Source organism: Phoca vitulina, unplaced genomic scaffold, assembly GCF_004348235.1.
Source record: "Phoca vitulina isolate PV1807 unplaced genomic scaffold, GSC_HSeal_1.0 scaffold43, whole genome shotgun sequence".
Lineage (NCBI taxonomy): Eukaryota > Metazoa > Chordata > Mammalia > Carnivora > Phocidae > Phoca > Phoca vitulina.
In genome coordinates, this window is record NW_022589746.1 from 1816524 (window position 1) to 1837366 (window position 20843).

At 51.4% G+C, this 20843-nt stretch overlaps 1 protein-coding gene across 1 annotated transcript in view; it reads left to right on the forward strand.

Annotated features, from left to right (window-relative positions):
- The first annotated feature begins 6832 nt into the window (after positions 1-6832).
- Positions 6833-20843, forward strand: part of CAPN9 (calpain 9) — a 32763-nt gene continuing 18752 nt past the window's right edge. The window contains exons 1-6 of the mRNA XM_032430417.1: positions 6833-7453; positions 9608-9741; positions 13916-14084; positions 15095-15178; positions 17702-17787; positions 19738-19815. Of these exons, the coding sequence (XP_032286308.1) occupies positions 7313-7453; positions 9608-9741; positions 13916-14084; positions 15095-15178; positions 17702-17787; positions 19738-19815 (692 nt within the window). The 5' untranslated portion in view covers positions 6833-7312. The remainder of the gene's footprint in view (positions 7454-9607; positions 9742-13915; positions 14085-15094; positions 15179-17701; positions 17788-19737; positions 19816-20843) is intronic.

Below are 20843 nucleotides of genomic sequence, written 5' to 3' on the forward strand. Positions count from 1 at the left end.
CAGGTCTACTGTTGCTGTCCTTCCTATGGATTCATTCTCAGAATCCGTTCTGCCTTTCCTTGTGTGCCCCTGAGATGGTCCCTTCTGTACTCACTCCCAGAAACACCCCCATCTGTTTGCAATCCGAGGGGCTAGGGGTTTTGCCGACTTCTGACAGACTTGTGTGAAGTCAGCAGCGAGGGGCTGGGTGGGGGTGAGGACTGAGATTCCTCTTGCAGGATGGAGGGCCAGCGTCCCCGGTGTGCAGGTGGGCGGGCGGCAGGAGGGAAAGGCTAAGCGTTGCCAGTGTCCCTCCAGAAGGCTTTTGTGGCTTGGGTGCTGTTCGCACGTCTGCTCAGCACTTAGGTGGTGCACGTTCAGGCAGCAAGTGCCGAGCTGCCCAGTGGGACCGTGGGGCCCTCCCCAGCACCACCTTCTTGTCAAACACAGCTGTGCTCGCGGGCGGGGGCATGAGCACCAGAGCGGTCGGGATCAGAAAAGTCAGGGGGACACCAGAGGGCAGTGGGCAGCCGGGCCCACCCTCCAGAGAGCCCCGGGCAAGGCGCGCACCGAGGGGGAGCCCCTGGGGGCCTGCAGCGGGGGTGGGGCGATAGGCTCCGCTGGGAGAGAAGGGGGACTCCCCTCCAGTGGGCCTCTTGGAAAGGGCTGTGTGTCGGAATGGGGAGGAGTGGGTCTGGGGTGCAGCCAAGGGCCTGCCTTCCTGGGCCCACAGCCTGACTTCCTCAGCTCACAAGCGCTTCCTTCGGCCTTTTCCTCCTCGCCTCCCTGTCTGCCTGCATCCTTTCTGCTTTCTCCTATGCAATTCCCTCCCTAACTTCTCAGCCTAAACCCAGGGTACCTCTTTGCTGAAGATGCTCATACCCCTCTAGCCCAGGCTGACGGCCCCCTGGCTGAGACTGCCCTGCACACCGGGCCTGCCACTCTGTGCCTCCAGAGACACCCCCGTATCCCCACGCGTCTTCACAGCCCTGGGTAGCACACAGCTGCCGGTCGTAGGGCCCAGCCCCTCCAAACTCGTTACAAACGCGGCTTCTCCCCGTTCAAATTAATGACTAAGTAAAGAAAAGTCTGTGTGCGTGGCTGAGCCCCTGATGATGTACGAAGTGAACAGAACAGGCCCCAAGAGGGAACATTCCGGGACGCCTGGTCCTCTGTCTGGGTTCACTTCGGGTTTGTCGAGACTCCTCTGATCTTCCTGTCCCAGGACAGTAACAGGTAACCCTCATCCTCAAGCCCCCAAACAGCATTTTGCAAGAACAAACGTACCCCTGGGCCCCACACACGCAGGCCGTCCAGGCACAAGCGCAATGCATCCAGAGCACACACGGAACCAATACGCGTGTGAGACGGGCGCACGTCCCACGCCCCTGCGCCTGAGACGCACATCTGTCGGCGTTCGTGGCCACATGGCCGGTGGCCACGGGGCCGCCCCTTCGGCCTGAACATTCACAGACCCCGCGCGGATTCACTGACTCCCAGAAACGCTGGGCAGACCCCTGTATCAGCCACGCGTCCGGGGAGCTCACCACTTCACACCTGACGGCTAATTCCTGTTCACTTGGTGAGAGTTTCTGAGTTTTCTCCTTCTGTATTTGTCTCCATCCATCCACAGTTTGAGGCAATTTGGTAAAACTCTCCTGGACAAAAACAGCTAGCTGCATGATGGAGCCGAGAGGCAGTGGCAGCTGCTGGCCCAGCTGGTTCTGTTGGCAGGACGGGCCAGCCGAAGGCGGGGGAGGGGAGGGCCGCGAGGGGGGCGGGGGGGCTCCTCGCCCACAGCCCATCTGGCCTCCAGAGGCCGGCGTCTGCCACAGCCTGCTGGGCGGGGTCCGCCCGCCTTCGGAGTGGGCGATAGGGATGGGGCCGGGGCGGTGGGAGTTTTGCTGGCTGGAGCCCTGCTGCGCTCCCCCGATAGGGGCTGGCTGCTGTGGGAGCTCCTGGGGGGCCCTTGGGAGCAGGGGCTCCTGTACACATTGTGCACCTGGCCCCGAATGTCCACGACGGAGGAAGGTGGCCTCACATGACAGATGGAGACAGAGCCTGGAGAAGCTAGATGGCGTGCCCAGAGCCCCTCTGCTGATCGGGGAGGGCTCCTGAGGGGAGCACGTTTTCCTGGTCGGTTTGCACCTCCCCACTGGCCTGGCCCGGAGCCACCTGCAAACACCTGAGGAAGAGGAGTGTAAGAGGGTCTGCACGGGCCAGGAGACTGGCCCAGAGGAGCTGCCCCCACCCCCATCCATGGCCCTGCCTGCCCTTCAGGAGCCGGCATTCGGGGTGTCGGTCGGACCCCTGCCACGCCTGGGCTTTTGGTGAGCCGATGGCACAGTGTTCAGAGATTCTCCTGGCCCAGTTTACTGAAACACTGGAAAAACACATAAGCCCACGCAGTGCTCTCTGGGCAGATGTCCGGGGTGTCCTTCACTCCACGAGGCCGGCACATCCCAGGGGCCGCAGGGAGAGCGCTGTCATTTTACATGTTGGCTCTTCGTCTTAAGCAATCCCCCTTCCTGCAAAGAAATCGCCATCCTCCTGCTGATACTTTGGACGCAGACCAGAGGAGAAGTAGGGTCCCGGGGAGCTTGAGGAAGACCGTTCAGGGCAGAGCTGTCCCCCGGGCCACCACCCAGGTACTGGTGAGGACTCCTGCTCCAGTCCTGTTTCTGGAAAGAGGTGGGAAAAACCCCTCACTCGGCCTGCATTCAGATCCTCTTAAAACGACCGAGCATCTGCTGTGTGTCAGGACTTCCCTCTATGTCTGATGATTTGTTGTTTCCTCTCCCTGGACCCTCACGTGACTCCCTACTCAACTGTCTGCTTCCCCAGGGGGTCCTCCCTGGCTGCCCCAGCCCCCACACAGCCCCCGTCCCACACCATTACTTTCCATCCTGGAACTTACCGCTCCTGAACTTGGACGTCCATGCCTCTGTTCATGGTCTGGCCCCCAGTCCCTCAGCAACTCAGGAGGGCAGGGACTCCTTCTCTCTTGTTCTTCGCCTTAGTCCCTATCAGGAATGGAGACTAATGACTCAGGAAAATATAAAGAATAGACGAATTTTATACAATTGCTTTCAAACACTTTTTTGTTAATGCTTTATAGTATCTCTTTCTCTCTATATATGTATATATAAGTAATTATGTACACATAATAATATAATTATGTGCAATATGGAATAAAATATACGTAATGCACTGAGGTAAAGTTAATGAGAGATATGTGCATGTATCTCCCACTATATAATGTGTATGTGTATATATATATATATACACAATGCATATTTTAAAAAAGAAAGCAGCTGGGTGGGTGAGCATGAATTTGTATTTAATCCTAGGCGCTGGTCTGTGGTGTGTGTATTACCTCATTTTAAGATGAGGAATTTGAAGCCCACAGAGGGTACAATGCCCATAAGTGGAGAGTCAGGATTCGAACTCATGCCCTGCCCCCGCCCCGCCCCAACTGCTAGCCCAGGGCCTGAGTGACAATGGGAATCTTCAGTTCATAGTCCGTTGTTCGTCCAGCGCTGAGAGGCTGCCCAGAAGGCAGGATCTCTCCCCAGGGGGTGCCATCTACCAGAGACAGGCCCAGGTTTGTGGCACCCCTCCACCGGAAAAGAATCAAATAAGAAAAAAGCCCTCTGCTCCCAGAAGGGAGAGAGACCCTGAGCCTGCTCCAATCACAATGGCCCAGTAATGCCTTTGTTCTTCCAGGAAATAGTGAAAAACCCAGAATTCATTCTTGGAGGGGCCACCAGGACAGATATCTGCCAGGGGGAGCTTGGTAAGTGTGAGGGGATGGAGCACGGAGAGAGGGGGTTGGAACAAGCACCCCTGGGGCCAGCAGGACAGGGCCTCTGAGCTGCCCCCATGGCAAGAGCAACATGGGACCCCCAAGGGGCACAGGGTCTGGGGGAATATGACTGCTACCCCCGGCTACTTCCTCCTCTCTTCCCTCCCAGTCTGCCAGTCTGCCCCCACCTGGATGGAGCCCCGGGGACTCCAGGCTCCTTGCCCTCTTGTACCCCTGGGGGTGGGTGTGCTGCAGTGTGGGGCTCAGTTCACAGAGAACGGAGATACCTCGCGGCGCTGCTCTGGCTCCCTGCACCGTGACACGGCTAACACACGCATGCATTAACTCAGTCCCTGGATCTCCGTCCTGGTCACCCTTCCTATTTTACAGATGAGACACCAAAGCTGAGGGAGGCTGAGTAACGTAAATCACAGGACTGATAGCGAGGTAGTCAGGATCTGAACTTGCTCTTAACCATTATGCCACAGTGCACCAGGGGCTCAGACTTTGGGGGGTCCCCCCCCTGGAGTTTCACAGTCTCCTTCTTAAAATTAACCTGAGAGTGCCCCCAAGTCTGTTAAAGTGGACCTTGCATTTCAGGATTTAGCCCAAAATTGGAGTGAGTTTATCTTTATTCTATCTATGGAAAAAAAAAAAAAAAGACCTCCTCAAAAACCCAAAAAAGGGGCGCCTGGGTGGCTCAGTTGGTTAAGCGGCTGCCTTCAGCTCAGGTCATGATCCCAGAGTCCTGGGATCAAGCCCCACATCGGGCTCCCTACTTGGCGGGAAGCCTGCTTCTCCCTCTCCCACTCCCCTGGCTTGTGTTCTTTCTCTAGCGTCCCTCTCTCTCTGTAAATAAATAAATAAAATCTTAAAAACAAAAAAACCCCCAAAAACCCCACCAGTGGAGATGTAAGCTTATGAGGCCGGGCCTACAGCTGAGTTACCACCGGGCTCACCAACCAGCTACCCCAAACCAAGAACCCAGAGTCACAGAACTAGAGCGATGATAGTTGATGACAGATCAACAGATTGATCCATGATACAGTTGGTCCTTGAACAACACGGATCCACTTATACATGGATTTTTTTGAATAACACAGTGTCTTACTGTCAGTGGGTTTTCTCTTCCTTAGGATTTTCCTACTAACACTTTCTTTTTGCTGCATTCTTACTGTAGGAATGCAGTACAGAATATAAAGAGCACACAAAATACATGTTAATTGACTAGGTTACCAGTAAGGCTACTGGCTGTTAAGTTTTGGGAGGGTCAAAAGTTATACGTGGACTTCCGACTGTGCGGTGGGTTGGGGGTGGGGGTCAGCGCCCCTTCCCCCATGTTGCTCAAGGGTCAACTGTACACAGACGATAGAATTACACATCCTAGCTATGACTTTGACCTTTTGAAAAAAAATTACATCCAGATTGGTCTTCATTTGTTGGGGGTCAGCCTTCTCTGGGAGACTCTGCCTGCCCCTTCCTCATCTCCTCTCTCATCTCTCCCTCCAGACTCTTCCTCTGCCTCCCCTCACTGCCCCCTCCCCGGCCCCTGCCTTATCCCTATGTTGCTATTCGATAAAAAGGCATTGTATAGGCTCCTCTGTGTTTCAAGGTTTTGGGTTGTGGCATGAGTGCAAGTATCTATTTGGAATTCCAACTGCATATTTAACCTTGGTTGGTGTTGAATATAACTATTATTTTGTAACACTTTAAAAAAAATTTTATTTATTTGAGAGACAGAGAGAGCACGAGTGGGGGGGGCAGAGGGAGAGGGAGAAGCAGACTCTCCACTGAGCGGGGAGCCCTGACCATGACCATGTGGGGCTCAATCCCAGGACCCTGGGATCATGACCTGAACCAAAGGCAGACGCTCAACCAACGGAGCCACCCAGGAGCCCCATTTTGTAACACTTTTATTACTTCCAAATATTGTACATAACATCTGTATAAGCCAGGAAGGACAACAATAAAATGAAGGGCGGTGAGCCTGACACCCAGAATAAGAGCTAGAACACGACCAACACCATCGCCAGTCCCTCCAGCTAGCTAGCGGCCCCTTGCATGCTCTTGTCCACCCCGCTGCCTGACGAACTGACCTTCAGAGGGTACCCTCTTCTGGGCAATGCCATGCATCCACACAGGCCCAGCAGAGAGATAAAGCCATATTGCTTTGTTGTTGAGTTTTTTCCTTTGCTTTAAATTGTATGAATAGCACTGGCTTCTGAATGCCCCCCCTTCAAAAGCTCAGGGCCTTCCCGGCTGAATAGACATGCGGTGCTGCGCTCTAGGAAAAGAAACGCATTTTCCTACATTGGGCAAAGATCTAACTTAGAGAAGAACCGGGAGGAGGTCAGCGTACAGCAGGGGGCCCCCTCCACCCGGACTCTGGCCAGGACCACCCCAGAGCTGAGAGCAGGAACCGCCCCCCGCCCCCCCCCCCCCCCCGGAGGCACTCAGTGAGGTTTGCTGAACAAATGATCCTGAAAGATTCTGTGTCCCTTCTCATTAGCATCTCCCCAAAGCCGGACCCCAGGCTGTTAAGAGCAGCGGATGCTTGAGGAACCAGTTGGCATGTTCCCCCCGGTGACACTCTAGGGAAAGCCAGAAGCAGGGTGACTCTGCAAGTAGCTTTCCTGATGCTACACCCTCTGAGAGTCGCTCCTGCCTGTGCACAACAATCAGAAAGGGGTCTTGGGCTGTATGGTATTTTCCAGAAATGTGAAGCCCAAGGAAGCCGAGCTAAGTGTGCTGGGGTCTAGAATTCCAATGACGGCGGTGTTATGTACTGCCAACAAAGAGATCAGGGATAAAACAGAGAGGTTGGGGAAGTGGATACTTGCACGTATCTGCTCACACGGAGCTCGTAGGCGGCCCTGGCAAGAGGCGTTGGTGCCAGCCCCAGGGCGGGCGAGTGGTACGTGCGAGAGGCTGGCACAGCACAGATAAAATGCTGTCTGACGTCTGACTTCCCTTTGGAGGTGTCCTCCAGATGGTGTCAGTGGGAAGTCACGGCTGCGGAAATCAGTAGACCGGTCAGCAAATCGTGAAAATGAAAAATAACTGGAGCTACTCTCCTCTCTAACTCAACCGAGTCTGTGCTGTGGGGAGGCCTCAGCCCCAGAAATGCATTCCCCGGGCACCACGGGGGGCTATTTCTGAGGACCCCCAACTGCTTGGGCTGCAGCTACGAAATGCCTACTCACCCAGCCCCGCTGACACGAGCGTCCGCAGCCTTGGCCCTCTGGCGGGGAAGCCTCTGGAAATGCACAGAGCTGATGCATAATGGAGCGTCAGTCTGAAACCCAAGTGAGCGTGTCCTATAACACGGCCCGGAGGACAACAGCTGTGCGTGATAAACTGGGCACGGAAAGAGCCAGGAAGGGAGGCAGAAGGGGAGGACAGAGGTATCTGTTGGTATCCTGTCCGTTTTCCTAAATGCGGAAAAGATGTGGCCACATCTGGGACGCCCCACCTCTCCTTCCAGCATAGCGTTTTCCCATTCACTGTGAGTGGGCAGTGAAAACCGTGATGTCTGGCTCTCGTTTTGCAGGGGACTGCTGGTTATTAGCTGCCATTGCCTCCCTGACGCTGAACGACAATGCTCTGGCGAGAGTCGTCCCCCAGGACCAAAGCTTTGGACCCGGTTATGCCGGAATATTCCACTTCCAGGTAAGAGGGAACCTTGACCGGAAGTGTTAGCTCTTTGGGGTCCAGCATGACGTCATGAGCCTCTTCAGCTGCTCGGTAACCCTGGGAGGAATGTGACCCCATCTGCGTGAAAGCAGCACCCCAAACCACGCTGTGTCACGGGATCGCCTCTCAATGCGGGAGGAGGACGTGGTGAGCCCTTCCGGAAAATAGACAGTAAGACTTTACGTGCGATTGTGGCAAGTCTGGAGGTCCTTGCCAACGGGTTTTAGTCTTTGGAACAGCTTGTGCTTTTAGCATAAATGGCCTAAAACAATTCTTCCTCCCTGGGACTGGATTATTTCTCATAAACTGGGAGATCCTCCTTATTGAAGAAATACAGATTTGGAGCCGTGAGTGAGGGTAAGAAGTAGAAATGGACAGAAGCATGTAGGCATCGCCTGCTGGAGGTCGGGGGGGGGGGGACACACGTCGCCCCTGTGGGACCCCTGCAGAGCCACCCCCGGGGCACGGCCTGCCTGGGAGCTGGCTTCCGGTTTGCTCACGGCCCTGTTCTCTGTCCTCTCCTCCCCCGCAGCCCCTGCAAAGGGCCCCAGCTCACACTGACGCCTGCCCTGCCCCGTACGTCTGAGGGTTTCCTCGGGCAGATTTCACACACTGTCTGGAAAGAGGACTCGTATCTACCTTGTGGGGTTCGCAGAACTAAAAGGGATCCTAGGAAGGTGGCAGCATGGGGCCGGCACGCACTTCTGCCCCCGCACGGTCACCTTCCCCTCCCGGGCCACCACACTGTCCCCTCCGTCCCCAAGGCCGGCCGTCTGAGTACTCCCTCCAGTGCCCTGTTGTGCTCCGCTGCCCTGCCTCTGATCGGCTGGGGCTGCCCTGTCGGGGGCCTGTCAGTCACATGCTGACATCTGGGATGGGGCGTTGGGAGTGAGGCCCCCTCGCTGCTCCTCTCCTGTCCTCAGCCACAGTGCGGGCGTGAGGGTGCCGGTGGGGCCATCTCTGTGCCGCCCTGTAAGATCCCCTGAGCCAGCTCCCCCCTGGAAGGCCAGCCCAGAACTGCCCCCAACCCTGCACCTGCTTCGGGAAGCCCCGAGCAGTGCGTCCGTGGAACCTGAAGTCACAAAGGCCCCCAAGAAAGCCTGAAGTGACATGTGCTGGGAGGGTGAAGCCCCCAAGTGGGAGCCCACCCGGGGGGGGGGGGGTTGTAGTGTCCCACGCCGTGCTGCTTCCCAACACACCCCTTAGAGCCTGTCACTGGGAGCCCGGGGGAATATTCCTTCAAACACACACAACCTCGGCCAGACACTGGGCGGCCTGGTCGGACTGGGGCAGGATCACTGACACGGAACCGCTTGGGATGCCCCGGCAAAGCTGGAAATGGACCGCTGCCGGAGCCCCTGCGTGTGCTCCCCTCTTTTTACTTTCTCTTTCTTCTTACCTTCGTGTCTCTCTCGGGCCAATTGAGTGAGAAGGAACGCACACGCAGATACACGCACGCACTCATACGCACATGCACGAGTGCACGTGAACACATGCACACACGTGTGTGAACACATGGACACACAAGCACGTGTGTGAGCACACGCAAACACATGCACACACACACACACACACATATGCACACACACTCACCTCGTGTCTGCACGCCCGGCACAAGTGTCCACCTGCCCCATTACAGCCTCTCTCTCTCTCTGTGTGAATGGCCAAAAAAAAGTCAGTCTGAGAGTTTCCACCCCCGGGCAAGGAGGGGACTGAAGATGAAGGAACATTAAGACGCCCAGCAGCCGGTTGACGGAAGGGCGTATAGAGAACCGCGCTGTTGCAAGAGCAGAGCAAACCCCACACTACGCCCCTCCCTCGGGAGACAGAAGAGCTAACCCAGCCGACCCCATGGTGTCCGCGTGCGACCCTGTCCCGCCGGCCCCCGGCTTTGATGGGTCCACACGGGGTCTTCAGGCGGATGTCCGCGGAGGGCGGGGCTCTCAGCCTGTGGCTCAGTGGACACAGTCCAGGTAGCCCCATCATGGGACCCGCATGTGATTTTCCTCAGGACCCTAAGGGCAGTGTGTGGTCTGAGGGAGAAAGAGCCAAGTGATAAACATACACGGACGGGGCTGGACTCCCCTGGGACTCACCCCCCGTGCTTTCCATCTCCGTCCTGGCCAACAGTTCTGGCAGCACAGTGAGTGGCTGGATGTGGTCATCGATGACCGGCTGCCCACCTTCAGGGACCGCCTGATCTTCCTCCACTCCGCCGACCACAGCGAGTTCTGGAGCGCCTTGCTGGAAAAAGCCTACGCCAAGTGAGTGCCCCCTGCCCGGGGAGGAAGGGTGCTGTCCAGGAAGCAGGTCTCCACCCCCGGGGCCTTTCCAGGGAGTTTCAGTGAGTGGCGACACATGTCCCCCCTGTGCCTGACCTTCCAAAGAGCTGGGAGGGTAGGCGGAGGAAAATCTGGATGTGTTACCAGAACTGGTCTCTCCCAACCTGCCACCAAGCACCATCATAGCTCAAACATCTGGGCTGTGGTAAAAGGGACCGTTTTAATCATTTTTAAGTGTACAGCTCAATGGCGTTAAGTACATTCACACTGTTGTGCAACCATCACCAGCATCCACCTCTAGAACTTGCAAAACTGAAACTCTGCACCTGCTAAACTCCAACCCCCCCGTCCCCCGTGCCCAGCCCCTGGCAACCACCATGTTGATTTCTGTCTCTGTGGATTTAATGAGCTGAGGAAGCTCAAGGTAAGTGGAACCCAAACATTTTTAATCACCTGCCAGATGACCTTGGTACCCGCCAGCACTCTCGATGTCCAGCCCGTCAGCTTGTCAGCAAAAGGCCAAGCAGCCTGAGTTCTGTGCTCAGCTGACAGCAGAGCTCCCCTGGGAGTCCCTCTTGGGCTCATCCCGGATCTTCAGGCCATGGGAAACCTGTCTTCAGAGACGGGAACTGGGAAGCACATTTGTGCTTCTAACTCTGGCAAGTGGCAAAATTAAGTGAAGGTAAACGGAGGTTTAATTGATCCTGAAATCAGCAGGACAGAATTAAAGCCATCAAAGAAGAACCAAAGGTATACTACCTGCCCCCCATGCCCATCTGCTCCAGCTAAGTCTATGCACACCCCTCCGAGGCACCGGACAGGTTTCAGATGGGCAAAGGGGCGCAGGACAGCCAGGCAGCCCAGCCCCAGCTCTACCCCATGGTGAGTCCCCCACCAGGAGACCTCGGCAGGATCCTCTCCAGGGCCAGGGCCTGTGCTCTCCAGGGCTGGGCGGGCATGGCTTCATCCTCGGTGAGCCCAGCCCAGGGAAACCCTCCCCCTGCAGCTGTGGAAAAGGCTTGAGTCAGGAATTCCAGCTGGTGGGATCCAGTGGAATTTGAAGGGTATCCACTCAAAGACTGAAGAATAAGTTTCCTAAAAAAGAAGATCTTTAATTTTTGGTCATTCAAAGAGGCCAAAAATGATTGGGATGCACCTCACCACAAAAAGATGTCCAGATGGCAAATAAGCACATGGAAAGATGCTCAACATTATTTGTCATTAGGAAATTGCAAATGAAAACAATAGCGAAATACCACTACATACTTGCAGCACCAATTGCTGTCAAAGATGTAGAGCAAGAGGAACTCTCATTCACTCGTGGTGCGAATGAGGAATGGTTCAGCCATTTCGGAAGACTTTTGGCAGTTCCTTATAAAACTAAACATAGTCTTACCTAATAGTTCAGCAATCACACTCCCTGGTAAACGAGTCTGGTAAAAAGTCATTTTTACCCAAATGAGTTGGATAAAAACTTATGTCTACACAAAAGCTGCACACAAATATTTATTGTACCGTTATTGATAATTGCCAAAAACTGGAAGCAAACAAGATGTCCTTCAAGATGAGTGGATAAACAAGTGGTGGTACATCCAGGCAATGGAACATTATTTAGTGATTTAAAAATGAGCTATCAAGCCATGAAAAGAAATGGATGAATCTTAAATGCATATTGCTAAGTGAAAGAAGCCAATCTGAGAAGACTACATGCATACTGCATGATTCCAATGATATGACATTCTGGAAAAAGCAAAACTATGGAGACAGGAAAAAGATCAGTGGTTGCCAGGGGTTCAGGTGGAGGGAAGGACGAGGTAGGGATGAATATGTGGAGCACAAGGGATCTTTTTAAGGGTGGTGAAACTATTCTGTATGATACTGTAATCGTGAATACGTGACACCATTCATCTATCAAACTCATAAAACTTCACAGCACAAAGAAAGAAGCTTAATACATGAAGATTTAAAAATCATAGAGAAGGATGAGGAATCCCAGGATGAAATGCAGACCATGCATTTCATCTAACTGTATTGCAAATTTATGCAACAAACTCATTGTAGGGGTAGGAAAAAAAGGAGCTGACCTGAGTAACTGTGGGCATGAATGGGGTCTGTAAGATTAAAAGCAAAAGGAAGCATTCTACTCAGGCTGATTAAGTTGTTTCTCATACGGGCAAGGACAGCAATTCTGATACCATTATATGTATATAATGAGTTGAACAATTAAGGAGAGGGATGGCAGGTGGTGGAGCTAGGTTTCTCACTTTTGGAGAGGAGGTTACAGAGAAGCAAGGAGAGGAGGCTTAGAATGATGCCTGTGGTCGTGGGTTAGGGCTGAAGACTCAGGCTGCTCTCACGTTTTGTTTAATAGTGATGGTTCCAGATAGACACATGTATATATCCCAGGTCGGTGTACATACATCATCTCCTCACTTTGTCAGCACAGGGGGCCTAGAAAGAACAGCAGCCCCACAGGAACAAGCACCCCTACTTCCCGGGTCTTGGTCTCTAATACCGTTTTTCCAAAGAAAGGAACCAGAGATCCTTGGAGACAAGGTTGATTCTAGGACTGGGCCGGGAAACTCACAAGATGAGCCTAGAGCATCTTGTAGTACCAAGAAGCGAAAGAACATGTTTTACACACACACACACACACACACACACACTGGTGGGGTTACGTCAAAAGGACGCAGGAACCAGCTGAAGAGGCTGAAAGTAGCCAAAGCTGGGACAGTTTGAGCAATAAAATAAGTACTTTGGATTATAAACCAAAGTACAAAATAAATATCCCTGAGTCCATGTTGATATAAATAAATGACTGAATATAAATTGGAGAAAAGAATAAATCTTCCACGTAGAAGAATTGCAAGTAATTAAAGGTGGAGCAAATCCCTCTGCTCCTGAAGGGAGGGCTGCTCATAATGGTGTCCTGCCAAAGAGGACAGCGTGGACAGGGAGAGGGAAAGTAACTACAGTGGAGAAGCCTAATGGACATGACCTCACTACCAACAGCAATGGGTCATGATGACAGTATGGACCCTGGATACAACATGATGAGAAGGACATGTTACTTCTGTGGTCTTCCTCCCCTACACCCATAACCCCAGTCTAATCAATAGAAAAACAGCAGACAGATCCCAATCGAGAGACATTCTACAAACACCCGACAGTATTCCTCAAGATGACCAAGGTCATGGAAAACAAGGAAAGTCTGACACTGTCACAGCTGAGAGGGGGCTTGAGGACTCAGTGTGATGTGATATCCTGGGTGGGATCTTGGAACTGAGCGTATTAGGTAAAAACTAAGGAAATAATAAGAAAGTAGAGACTTTAATAATAATAACGTATGGGTTCAGTCACCGTAACAAGTGTACCAAGATGTTAATCCTGGGGGAAACTGGGTGAGGAGTATACGGGAACTCTACTGTTTACAAACTTTTCTATAAATCTGAAACTGTTCTAAATGGAAAAGTTTATATTATATTAATTTATTATATTTATATATTATATTAATTATATTATATTAATTTTATATTAGTATAATATTATATTAATATATTGTATTAATAATATATTAATTATATTAATAAAAAAGACCATTATGTGGAGGAAAAATGGTTGTGAGTATGTGAGACCAGAAAGGAAGAGAAAGATCCTCAACTTTGTCTCAGTCTATGTATAACTAACACCCTCATGGTCAAGTCTTGTTCCCTGTTCCGTGTAAGATGAGGGAGAGGGAGGGAGGGAGGGCGGGCGAGCCTCATTTACACCTCACAGCAGTCCTGGGAGGGAGCATACGCCCATCACCCCCATTTTGTAAATTTGGAAACTGAAGCACTAAGTAAGTGAGTTGTCCCCGGAGCCCTCAGTTTGCAAGTGGTGGGTCTGCCGCTTGCACCCGCGGCCAGTCGGGGACCAGAGTCCACACTCTTTACCACCACACTGCACTGCCTGTCTCATAGAGAGCCCAGGATCCTTGGAGCTCCACGTAAAGCTGAATCCCTGCTTCCCATCTTCCTTCCACACCACCCAACCCAGGGCAAGGCCAGGACAGACAATGGTTCTTAGAAGAGTTCGAAAAACTCTGGTCAAAGGGCGCCACCTGGTGGCCTTCCTTGTTCCCTGCAACGGTGTCCCTGCCTTCCTTCCGAGACAGGCTGAATGGGAGCTATGAGGCTCTGAAGGGGGGCAGCACCATCGAGGCCATGGAAGACTTCACCGGGGGTGTAGCAGAGACCTTTGCAACGAAAGAGGCTCCAGAGAACTTCTATGAGATTCTAGAGAAGGCCTTGAAGAGGGGCTCTCTGGTGGGCTGCTCCATTGATGTAAGTCGTTCACTTGCGTGTTCACATTCCTGGCACTGCCCTCGGGCTGTAGACCAGCAGGTGCCCTGGCTGGGCGAGAGGAGGAGCATAACTTTCCGGGGGGGTGGGGGGAGGCGCAGTGGTGTCAATGTTTATGTATTTTCATTAAAACAAAAGCTTTAATTTAATGTTTTTCAAATTACAAAGTTCGGGCACACTTACTATATCAGGTGGAACAATCCTAGATCTATAAAGGCAAACTTCAACGCCCCTGCCCAAGTCCCAGCCCTGGGACACCCAGTGTGTGCCCTTCACACCCCCCTCCTTACTCACACATACGGGCATGTGCCTAAATACAAAACCATAGAAGAAGTCAGTTTGATTTTACTAAATGGAGTCCTACTCCATAGATTTTACTAAATGGAGTCTTACTCCATACTTTTCCGAAACTTGTTTTTTTTCTACTTCCTATAGCATTAAAACATTCACATCAGTAGATAGGAATCTAACAGTATTTTCTCCAACGTCTTTATGCATGCAAACATACACACGTATAGTTTTACCTCACCCCAGTTTTTTAAGAGAACATATTTAAGTTTTGTGTTTCCTCTTGCATTAACCTTGGGAATATCTTCTTTGCTACTAAATTATCCCTTTCCTCTGTGTTTCCAAGTTTGTGACATAGGGTTGTATGTGAGACTGTTAAATGCTTCTTATCCTCTCTTTGGTGTATGGGATCGTACCTCTATCTTGTGCTGGGCTACATGATGGGGGGTGGGGTCAAGTTGCTCTGTGTGGGGGCAAAAAAGTGAACTTTTCCCTGGAGTCTGAGCTGGGAATGAGGGTCTCCTCACCCTGGTAAGAGACTGGGAATTGCTCTATGTCCCAGCTAACCATCTTAGGGGTGATCTTATATGCGTCAGGCACATGGGGGAGCAGAAGGGACCAGGCCAGGCATGGAGCTGGGTCTGGGCAGGTAGGGAAGGCTTGACTTACCCAATGGGTCCAACGCTGCTTTTTTCACATTTTAGATCAGAAATGCTGCAGAATCTGAAGCCCGGACACCTTTTGGTCTCATTAAGGGCCATGCCTACAGTGTGACAGGAATTGACCAGGTAGGCGACATGAACCCCTGTGGATAGGGTACAGGAATAGACTCAGCAGTGCTAGTCCCTTATACTGATTTAGTGCATCACAGTTTAAACCACACCTTCAGACATTTTAGAGAAGGTCTCATCTAAAGGAGGCAGGCTGGAATCCAAAAGAGCAAAACAGGAGAGAGAGAAAGAGAAACATGTGATTTTATCAGTACCAACCTGGTTTAGCTAGTGTAAGAGTCTAGGCTTTGTTTTTTCTTTTCTTTTTTTTTTCTTCCTTAATTCTAGAGTTCTCTAGAGAAAGAGAATCAATAAGATATTGATAGATGATAGATAGATAGATGATAGATAGATAGATAGATAGATAGATAGATAGATAGATAGATAGATAAATAGATAGATAAATAGATAGGGAATGAGGAATTGGCTCCCATGATTATGGAGGCTGAGAACTCCTATGATCCACCATCTGTAAGCTATAAACCCAGGAAATCTGGTGGGGTTGTTCCAGTCCAAGTCCAAAAGCCAAAAACCAAGAGAATCAATGGTATAAGTCCCAGTCTAAGAGCAGAAGAGAATCAAAGTCCCAGCTCAGCAGTCAGACAAAGAGAATGAATTCTCCCTTCCTCCAACTTCTATAGCTCTAGTCAGACCTTCAACGGATTAGATGAGGCCAACCCACATCAGGGAGGGCCCTCTGCTTTACTCAGTCTCCCAATCCAAATGCTAATCTCATCCAGAAATGCCCTCACAGACACACCTAAAATTGTGTGAAAGCAAATATGTGGACACCAGTGGCCAAGTCAAGTTGACACATAAAAATAACCGTCAAAAGTCCCATTCTCTGCCGCAGTGGCCCAGTGTAGAACTGATCCCCAGGGGTTACTAGACCCCACACAGTACCCCTCTGACTTCTAGGGAGTGCTTGGTTTAGACAAGAGCTCCTGAAGGGACATGTGGGAAAGAGAAGGGAGGGGCAATGACATGGAAGAGGAGGACAAGAAGCCAAGGGCCACATTCTTTCAGGTTCTAGTTCAGTGAAGTCCAAAAGCCCACTTCATGCTTCGGCTGGACAAGTCTCAAACCCGGTCTGTAGAGGATGCAGCACCTCTGGTCTCTCCCGTTGCTGCCCACATTTTGAGCAACACAGTCCAGAGGAGTGGGGAGTAAGCAGTGCGGAAGGAAGCCTGTCCTGCCTCCTCACCAGGGGATTGTGAGCAGAGCATTCAGGGTGGCGGATGCAATGAGATTCTCTAGAACTGAACTATTTGCATAAGCTCTTTTCCCCTCCTTCCCTGCCCATAATGCCTTGCCAATCACTCACTTGAGTAGGCATGTGATTTTTTTTAAAGATTATTTATTTATTTGAGACAGAGAGAGTGAATGAGCGAGAGAGAACACGAGCAGGGGTTGGGGAGCAGAGGGAAGGGAGAAGCAGGCTCCCTACTGAGCAGGGAGCCCGATGCGGGGCTCAACCCTGGGACCCCAAGATCATGACCTGAGCCAAAGGCAGACGCTTAACAGACTGAGCCACCCAGGCGCCCCAGTAGGCATGTGATTTTTAATGTTGCAGCTTCCAAATATTGTTTCCAGTAATAGAAACCTTCCACCCCATCTGTTCAGTGGCTTTTCCTTTCTCTCCACCTCTAAGACATTTACCTTGCCTGCACTTTTCACGTAATGAACATCTTAAATGATGAGCTGCAAGCTGCATCCTAGACTCTGGAGAGGTTATACTAACTTAATTTTTACACATCAAAAATATGATTTGTGCCCAGCGCATGAGGATAAAGTGTTTTGAGCTAAAATTTCTGGTTAGTTGATGAACAGAAATTTTTTACTTCTACTCTCTTTCCTCCAAAATCTTTCTGAAATGCACTGGCCCTTTCTCCTGGTCCGGGGCAGAGCGTGAAGGGCATGGCTGAACATCTTTCTTTACTGGCTCAAGGGTTCTCCATGTGGACAGCAGAAATCCTCACCTGACACCTGAAAGGGGGAATATTGGATTCAGAAGACTTGGAAGTGGTTTTTGTTTATCGTTGTTTAAATTCCCAGCGTGTGCCTATATACTTTTCGTTCATCTGTGAGTAAGATATTAAGGATGAAGAAAACTCACTCATAGGTCCCTGAGCACTTGGGACAAACTACTCTTTACCTCTCGCTGTGCTAGATGCTGACGATACACCAATAAATAAGACTCGGCCCCCGCCTCTAGGGCGATTCCAATCCAGACAGAAAACTCATTCATTTGAAGATTCACGTGAACTAATTTCTTGTTATTTGTAATTCTACTTTATTTCCCAGATGCAGCGTATCCAATTCTGGGGTGATTAATAATCATTGTTGGTGATGCCAGCCACTGTGCTCACTAGGAATTAGAGGGTTCCAAGGGCTAGTTAAGAATTGATGAGTTTTGACATGTCTTTTGCGTGTCATAGTCAAGAGGCTTTTGGGAAAGCCAACCGTGGCTGGAGGAGAAGTACTCTGGAGCTCACGCATGAATGTATCATTCCACATTGCCCTGATGTTTTTCCCCTCTAGGTAAACTTCCAAGGCCAGAAAACGGAGCTCATCAGAGTCCGGAACCCTTGGGGCCAGGTTGAGTGGAACGGGTCCTGGAGTGACAGGTCAGTCCCTGCCTCCTTGCCTTCCTGGGGCTTCTGCAGGTGTATGAAGAAGGGGCACTGTGTCTACAGTTCCCTCCTGGCTCTCGTTCAGGGGACTGTCCTGCTGCTGGGCTGACCTTACTTCCTCCCTCTTCAGCCCTCTGGCCCACCATGCAGTCAAAATTGAACACCCTTGTAACGGCTTTTTCACCTTTCCAGTTACTGTTACTTACGTTAGTGGATATATTCCCTCCCATGGGGAGATGTCATCTCCCCATGATATTGTGAGAGGCTTTATCTCCAGTGATGAGTAGCTCCAATATGCAGGGTGTGTGTGTGTGAGCGCACGTGTGGGGGGTAGGGGTGGCCATGAGTATTTGAGGTGTGAGAATCCCCAAAATATTGCCAAGCAGGTCACTACAGGGTTCTCTCTGATTGGTCCCTGGCCATTGGCTAGAGGTCCAGAGGAGTCTGGAGTCTGGACTTCCAGAGCAGTCAACCAGGGTTATTTCTTGGCCCCCAATTATATAGAAAGGTCTCCCTTGCGGGTATGTGTCCCTTCCTCTTCCCTCGCGAAGCGGCCCAGGTGGCTAGCATCCGGGAACGTTTAGATGTGCTTGGGCAGGGCCCACCTGAGCCACCTGCTCCCTCAGCCAGGACTCTGCCATCTTGGGGTCCTGCTGTCCCACCCCTGCCTGCTCACAGCTCGTGGGACTCTGGGGAGACCTCCAGCATGTCTAGAGCCTCAGTAAATGAACTTGAGTTGTGTTTGTCCTCAGAGCACGAGGCCACCATGTCACCAGCCATCAGTGTCTGTGTCTCTGTTAACCTGACTCCAGCCTGGGGGTGTGGGGGCTTGTGGTCCCATCGTGGTTCTTGTCCCACCACCTTCCCCCCACTTTGGCTTCTGCCTTCTCAGAGCCCAGGGGCTTTGGCAGAGATGGATTCACACCAACATCACAGGAGGAAAGAGATCGGCCTCCCTCTCCTGGCAGAAATGGAAAGAACAGAAATATTGAAATTGAAATTAATGAGCCTGCTTCATATCACACATAGACTATTAGAGTGTTCTTCCGTTTAGAGGACACAGCGTGTAAAAGGGCCATTTTTTTTTTCTTCTCCTGGGAAACACGCAGAGGGAGAAATAAGGGAAGTGCATTTCCTGGGGTCAAGGCTGGAAGCAAGCTTTCCTCCTGCTCCCACTCAGCCTCGGGGTGACGGAGGGCAGGTCCCCATCCTGATCCCTGCTCCTGACCCCGCCTGTTAGGAGCCAAGTACTGAAAGCGCGTTAGCCTGACAGGCCCCTTTTGGGGTGTGAGCCCCTCGGAAGGTCCTGGCTCTGGGTACTGCTGTTCTGACCCTGGCACACAGGACCTGGAGAGGGGCTTCTCCTGGGTCCTTCCCGGGACGAGCTCTGCAGGGTGTGGATGAAGGGGCCACGTCAGTTGGGTACCCCGGTGGCAGTTACTCAGCTGGAACAATTTGGAGGCGGCTGTAGGGGTCGCAGAGACACGGTGAACTTGGAGGCTTCCTGGAGAGCTCACCTAAAGAAAGCGTTTAGTATGTGAAATGTCAAGCCCAAGCAAACATAAGATACTATTATCACTTTTCGAAACGTCACTTACCAATGAAGAAGAGAGATCGGGAGATGCTCTGGGGCACACGTCAGTCCCCTTCTGACTTGCAGTGGAGGTTTCTGCTACCTTGCTAGTGTTCAACGTCCTATGATGGTCCCGTGATAAGCCCCTACGGAGGGACTTCAAATGATCCCGAGGACCTTTGACAATTGGCTGCTCTTGGACGCGCACTTTGCAACCAGCCTCTAGATCCCCTGGGGTGTTCCCGGGGCCCAGGGAGTAGGCACTGACCAGGATCAATCCCCACATAGCCACCACCCTGGCGCCTCGGGAGGGACGCTCACGCCCCGACAAGGCCAGTCTTGTTTCAGCCGGCTTTGCTTACTCCTCCTAGTTCCTCCGAGTGGTGTTCCATTGGCGCAGCCGAGCAAAAGCGCCTGTGTCACACGGCTCTCGACGACGGGGAGTTCTGGTACGATGCTCGTCAAAGCCCTTGGTTTGCTTGCTTGCTTTCTGTCTGTCTTTGTTCAATTTCTTTGGTAAATCAAATACATTGGTCTCAAGCCCCTTATGTTCACCCAGGTTGGCAGAGAATTTGATATGAACATGGGGTTGAGCCGGGTCTCCAGCCAGCATCCCTCCTCTGAACTACCCATCGTCCAAGTTTGCGTGGTGTGTTTGAAGATAGGCAGCCCCGCTGCTCCTGGGGCTACTCCCTTGTCCCACTTGATGACAAAGGCCCCTGAGGACAGTGACCTTGACAGCATCCAAAAAAATAGACCTAAGTGGGCAGGAAACATTCCTAATCTGAACTTTCTATGGGGTGGAATCTCTTTGCTTAACTGGGAGTTTTTAATGGGCCTTTGTTTCTAGAAGCTTCTTTTGATCTTGTTTCTTCCTGTGGGGTCCAGAAAACAGTGGGCTCTTCCAACCCTGCAAGACCACACATTTCTGATGTCCAGCTTTCTTCCCTGATGAGCAAACCAGTCAATTCTTGTCTGAGCTCACTTTTTTTCTTATAGGCCTTATTAAACACAGCAAGCAAAAACCAGCACACACTAATATTCTAGCTTTTTCCATCCTCTTCCCCTTGAACACAACCTCTGTCTTCCATATTTTTACAGTTTTAACAAGTATACTCCCATTTGTAACGTGGATATCTATTTTCCAGCTCTAATATTTCCTTGAAACCTGCCCAAGTGCTAAGCTGTTATCACATAGTTTAGAATTCTGTCACAGTGGCTCCATACTTCAAGGCACCAATGACTTAGGGTCACACCAGCTGCTGTAAGAAGTAGACTCAAAACGTATAAAGACTCAAATGCAATAAAGTTTATTTCTCACTAATTGTAACAGTCCAGGAGGACATCCCTATTCTGTGGGTAGCTCTCCCCATGCAGTGATTCAGGGACCCAAGCCCCTTCCTCTGTGTGGTTCCACCATCCCCTGGGGTCACCCAGCCATCTGCAGGAAGCCAGCAGAAGAGGAAAGACAGGAAAG